Genomic DNA, 6,308 nt, shown 5'->3' with positions numbered 1-6,308 from the left:
TCCTGTGGGAAAGGACTGAGGGAGATGGAGACACTGTTTGGGCTGAGGGGGTGTCAGGTCTTCCTCACTAGTATTGCTTTAATGAGGCGAACAAACAAGGGCGGGTGGAGGGGAAGGTAAGGAACAATGAATTTTTCAGATGAGATGTTCTACCACCGCTTTGGGATAGTGGGGACGTCTTTTTATTCAATAGACCTCAGCCTCCCCATATTTAAAAATGAAAGGGTTAGACTAGCTGTTTCTGTTTTACATTTGGGCGTAAGTGGGCAGGGCAAACCCAATAATAATAAAAGGAGAAAATAGCTCTTTTGTCTGAAAAAAGGGGATTATCACAGCTGATTTAGTTCTGTTTCCTAAAGAATCTGGAATTGGATGTGGAATTCTCACTTGTGTCGCTCCTACCTACTTGGCATGCCATTTGGCACACGGCCCCATGACCCACAGTCTCTCCCTGGACCAATCCATTTTCCACATTACTACCAGGTAGCTTTCTTCAGCACAAACACATGTGTTTGCCGCTTCACACACTTCAAAGGTGCTCTGCTGCCCATCAACTAAAATCCTAGCACAGAGTAATCAAGCTCCTCCTCATCTGGCCCCAGCCGCCGTTCCCAGCCTTGCCCCCACCAGGCTCTCTGAGACCCTGCTCAAGGCCCACTAGATCTTTTGTTTCCCAGACACAGCACACTTGGCACTTCTGCACAAGTTATTCCTCCTGCCCGGACCAGCTGCTCAGAGTTATCATTCCGTAAGAACCAGCTCAAATGTAGCTGTGTGCCCCAAACCTCTGGGCTGCTTCCTCAGCACTCTGTTTCTCCCTCCCAATGGCAATTAACATGTCAATTTCTCCTTATACATGCGGAAGAAGGAACTACATGCTAGTCAATTTGGGGCCTGATAGTACCTGGCCCTATGGGTGGGGTGGGATTCAAGAAACACAATTGGAGAGGACTCATCAGAGGTGACTGGATTATCGTAGGTGTGAACTAAAGCCCACATTGAAGTTTGCCGCACTCAGGCTGACCTAAAGCACTTATAAAAATTATTTCAGAAAGTCAAAAGTAAAGTACTGTAGCTGAGGACTTACTTAAATATACTGTTTTGAAAATATCCCAGGGGGGAAAAACTAATCTAAGCATTTCATAATGCTACTCTGCAAAATAAAAATCAAATGCTGCATCCCAATTTACCTCCAACAGTGTCTTCTGGGTTACAAGAGATAAATGCTAACAAGGAGTGAAATCCGGCACCCTCCACCTTATTAATATGTAAAAAGGCTGAAGTCACATCTGTGCAAGGATCTATTTTTAGTGGACCCTACATACTAAAATCCTAGCCTTGATCTCTTCAACTATCAAGCCTACCATAAATGTTTGATGATGAACAAGCCCATAAAAAGAAAATGCATAAAATGAATAGAGGGAGTCAATGCGTGCTCTGCCTTTTAATTACTGGTAGCTTCTGTTCAATCATGCTCCAGCCAGGCTGGGTGCAGGCAGAGAAATCACATCAATAATTTGGGGGGAGGGGGTAGTGCAAACAAATGGGTCTAACTCCATTGTTATTTATGCTTTGGAGGCTAAATAGAAATAGAATCCTACCCAAAAAAACATGAGGGTTAAGAAGGGAAAATTCAAGAGAGAAATAAAAGCATTCAGGACACAAAAGATAATGAACAGTCTTGTTTTATTACTTTTAAGTAATAAAGAGGCTTTTCCTTGCTTTTTTTTTTGTCTTTTTCCCCTTTTTTTTCTTTTCTTTTTTACAACATACATTAAGTCATGAATCAGATGTTAGGGGGTGTGGAGATGGAAGGAAAATTGGTGACATTACAACATTTTACAACTTTACAACAAATATAAATTTGAGTTTGTTGCATCTACCAGTGTCTAGCAAGGGTGGAAAGCAAAGGCACACTCAGGTTTATGGACCCTCCCCCCACACACAGTGGGGAAAATAAAAAAGATGAAAAATACTTAAATGTGGAAGAACAGCTCAACACGTGGGCGTTTCAGGGTTAACACCGCAAGTGATGGGTTGTAGGATGTAGGGGTGTGGGGTGAAATTTTGACATAGGTAAGAGAGCCGAGGCAGTGTCGCCCATCCCACACAGGGACCAGAGACTGGGCGCTGCATCGGCAATACTCTTGAGTCAAGCATGGGGGAGAAGGTAGCAGGGTGATAAACACCCATCACCTCCCTAAGTTCTGCATCTTTGAAGAAAATTCAAGGGAAAAACAATATCTCGGTTTGTAGAAAAGATTTCATGATTTCAGGATGGAGGTCACAGGATGTGAACACCGATTCCACTAACAAAACTGAACAAAACCGTAACAACACAAAAACAACAAAAACATATCCTGAACAACAGCAAAACAGCAATGGATTTTTGGACCAAAAAGCTGTGAGTGGGACCTCACTACACACCCAGGTCTCACTGATTATGGAGGCACTGCTTTTTTACCAGCCATTTCAAAATTGTCCAAAATTGTCTTTTTTGAGTTTTTTTTTTTTAAGATAAAACTAAACACCGACTAAACTGGAAATAGAGACACAAAGAGATCACCAAATGTATTTAACTATTTTGAAAAAACAATAACCAACAATGTTTGCAGTATGTTGACAATACCTTTGTTTATGATAAACAAAGTCCCTTCTGTGTGCTTGAGCTAATGAAAACCAAGGAGAAAAACACACCCTAACCTATCCTCCTACAAACCATAACAACAAAAGGATAAAGGAATTTTTTTAAAAATTAAAAATATTTTACTCTAGTCTAGGTTTTTTGCAGCATCCATTGTGATTGGCCTTGTACTTGGAGTTACTCATTAACCACAGCAGGGATCGGCCTGCCTGCACCTATTTCCATGTTACTTCTTTGTGTGCATTGCTCGTGTGCACTAAGCGCATTGCTTGGAGACTCCTCCCAGGTGCCTGCCCAACTGAACACAGTGTGTTCTGAGCCAGTGGACATGGCAGAAAGGAGGACTGGGACTTTAGTCTTTTTTCTGCTGGTTAATGAGTATATCATCATGTTGAAATGATCTGAGAATCTAAGGGAAACAGGGAGCTCTGGAGGGAGAAAGGGGGTTCGCCACCACAACACTGGGGTCCATGCTTGGCAGCATGGCCAAAGGGTGGCTGGAGTTGGCACGACTAGAAGAAAGTGTGAATTGGAGGGTGTTGTGTGCCCAGCTTTCCCAGGCTGCAAGACTAAAAGCATCACTACTGCGTTCTTCTTCCATCTGCTGGACGCTAATCTTCCAGAGGGTTGGAGTGAGAGTGTGGGGGAGGGAGGGTTAAATAAATATCTGTATTTCAAAAGGGGAGAAAAGGTTTATCCTAACGACATTTTACAAGTGTACACAACTCAGGGTGTAAGGCACAAATTTACATGTGGAAAACAGGCTATTCACAGATGTAACCCCACGAAAAACCCGTGTGATCAAACCATTAATTTATGCAAGGTAGCAGCCAGCGTATTAATTAGTTCACACTGTTTGTGGATTTTGTTTGCTATCTCACATGCAAGGTAAAATGAGATGGCATATCACAAGCTGGTGCCTTCACAGAAAGTAGGAACCACTGACAAGCCATGTTGGCAGCAATGGGACATGGATGTGCCATTCTAAAAGTTCCTTTCCTGGTTGCTTTAGAAGTTAGGATCTGGAAGGACTTCTAAACTAATTAATTTTTTTGCATGTTGCATGTTATAGCACAGAGACCTCACCAGCAAATTAACTGGAGATTTAAATAAGTATTCACCTCATAACTTTTTCCTTTTAGCTAGAGATCAGACAGTCCAAACACAAAGCTCAGAATTCCAGCTCCAACTTATTTACTCAGTGAATTTATTGTAAAAATAAAGAAACTCAATTATTCCAGTTAATGGATTTCACGTTAAATAGTTTAACTTCAAGGGGCTTTCTGAAGAGCTGTTCGTCAGGTGATATGTGGAAGAGTCCTTTCCTTACGGAAAAAAAAAAAGGTGAACAATAAATAAAGTTACTTGCGTTAACGGTCACGTTATTTCATTAAAAGAGAGAAGCAGAAATCTATGACATAGTTGCCCAACATGGCATTAATCTGCTATAACAGCAAGCTGTAACACTGGTGGACATTTCACAGTATCTGAGCATAGTAAACTTCTGCCGTTGTTAAAGTCTGAGTTAGAATTATCAATGATTCTTTGTTTTTTCTTTTTAACTTTTATGATTTTAAAAAATGTATTTGTTTTGCACGTTTGAACGCTAGCCCAGTTTGGCAGAGCCCTGTGCAGTAATGGACAAAAGGTTGCAGTTGCTCTTCACCTCTGTGTGTGAGAGTGTGTGTGTGTGTTCGTGCGCTTGCACACACGTGTGCGTGTGTGTGGGGGTATGTGCTTTTGGCTCATGTTTGTGATAATTTAAGTCTCTCGTGAGTCCGACCTGTTGCAGGGTGTGGGGAAGAGTGAAGGAAGAGAATGGAGGTGAGTCCCGCGTCGCAAACCTTCACCAAACCACGTGGCCCACTTTTTGAGAGTACCCCCGAGTTCCAGAGGAGGACGCTGCGTCCTCGGCTCTGCGGCGGCCACCTTGGTCTGGTGGGTACTCAGGCAGCTGAGCGTCGTGCTGAGCGGAGCGGGCGCCTCGCCTTTCCTGCTGGTTCGACACCTGACCCCTCCCCCTGGGATTATGTACACGCATCATTGGGCTTCATGGATGTGGAAAGGGGGGCAAAGGTAGGTTTGGGGGGTACGTCCGGCTTTAGCGAGGGTGTGCGCTTCAGCCCCGACCTGGTTAGTGAGTTGTAGGCGTTGAGGCTGGGCTGCCTTGAAACAGTCACGGCCTGGCCTGACGGCTGGGAGCTGTGCACCTGGATGGAGTCCACCCTCTGCGGGGCGGGAGGCGGGTTGTCGCCCCGGCCAAAGCTCTGGTTTCTGGAGAGGTGGGAGGAATTGGAGGAGTTAGTATTGTTTCTTTTGAGAGTGGTGGCCTGGTGGCTTCTCGTGAGCGAGTTCGTGGGGTAGCTCCTCTTATAGTCAAGGCCGTAGGAGGTGGAGTGGTGCATCTCCAACCGCTTGCTTAGGCCGCTCTGAGACAGGGAGGCTCCTGGGGGACCCAGGGAGGCCTCCCGCTGGGGGACTTTGGGGGGCAGGCTGTCCAGGTTCTCCACCATGTTCACCCCATGGTTGGGACTCTTGCTGCTGAGATGTTCCTTGATGGTCTTATACTCTAGGGTGGCCGCCTGGTCCTCCAGCGCCATCTGAGCCACCTCGCTCATTTTGGGCTGGTCCACGTACTCATGCTGGTAGCCCTGCTGCGTGATGGGTAGGACCACCACGCTGGGGATGTGGCTGGGGGAGGCCCGGAGGGGCAGGTCCGTGGGAATCACAGGAGAGCCCATGGGGGGCATGTCCTTTGTGCAGGCATTGATGAGGTTCTGGTTCCTTTCCCACTCACGGCTGCCGCGGCTGGGTTTTCGCTTCTGCTGCAGCGTTGGCGTGGACTCTGGGGTGGGCAAGGCTGCCAGATCCAGGTGGTGCTGATCAGCCTTAATGAGCATCTTAGCCGTGTTGCTGGGAGTGGCGAGCTTGCCATTGTGCATGAGTGGTGTGAGGATGGCCTCTGGCTTCGGGTCTTTAGACTGGGTGTCACCAAAGAGGCCGCTGAGCTTCGTGACACTGCTCATGGAGCCCCGACGCGAGTGGGTGAGCTCCTTCTCCTTGCGCTGCACCGCGGACACGTCCTTGCGCCGGTGATCACAGACGCAGTAGACGATGATGCCCGAGAAGACGGCCCCCATGACAAAAGCCAGAATGACCGCAATGGCCAAGAGGGTGACAGGAACGAGTTGGTCATGGCCTTTGAGGTAACTTTCGCGAATCACTCCTGCAATAGACATCGCATATGGTGTTAAGAAATGAAAGGACACCGCCGGACTTATTTTTGTTTGGCATTCACCCTGTTAATTAATAACAGTAATAAGTGACAATAGCACCTCTGCATAACTTGTCATCAAGGCGCGGCTTGCCAAACATTAACTAATTAATCCTCCCCAGCCCCGTCCCAGTATGCAAATAGACTATTTGTCACCTTCTTTGTGTTCTGAGCAAGGGCTCCACACCCTCTCAAGTACTTGCTCTTTCTACTTTGCTTCACTCCTTGGAATATGGCAATTTTGCGTTTCCAAAATTTAATCCTCTTTTCCTCTAACTTTTTTCAATCTTCCCCTCATAAAATTGGGATAAGTGAGATATTTTAAGTCAGGGAGAAGAGGGAACAATTTTATGCACGTTAAGTGAACAAATTGTGCATTGCTTCAAGCTT

At 45.9% G+C, this 6,308-nt stretch overlaps 1 protein-coding gene across 5 annotated transcripts in view; it reads right to left on the bottom strand.

Moving 5' to 3' along the window:
• Positions 1-1,746: 1,746 nt before the first annotated feature.
• The window catches only part of SEMA6A (semaphorin 6A), a 120,551-nt gene continuing 115,989 nt past the window's right edge, over positions 1,747-6,308 (bottom strand). For 4 of the 5 annotated variants that reach the window (XM_036226113.1, XM_016120878.2, XM_016120876.2 and 1 more), the window contains one exon: positions 2,503-5,870. In XM_036226113.1, coding sequence (XP_036082006.1) covers positions 4,672-5,870 — 1,199 coding nt within the window. In that variant the 3' untranslated portion in view covers positions 2,503-4,671. Of the gene's footprint in view, positions 5,871-6,308 lie in introns of all 5 variants that reach the window. The other variant, XM_016120874.2, reaches the window with a different exon arrangement.

The sequence above is a fragment of the Rousettus aegyptiacus genome, unplaced genomic scaffold, assembly GCF_014176215.1.
Source record: "Rousettus aegyptiacus isolate mRouAeg1 unplaced genomic scaffold, mRouAeg1.p scaffold_m13_p_8, whole genome shotgun sequence".
In the NCBI taxonomy this organism is placed as follows: Eukaryota; Metazoa; Chordata; class Mammalia; order Chiroptera; family Pteropodidae; genus Rousettus; species Rousettus aegyptiacus.
Note: the sequence above shows the minus strand (reverse complement) of the source record. Positions and strands in the feature narration are given on the sequence as shown.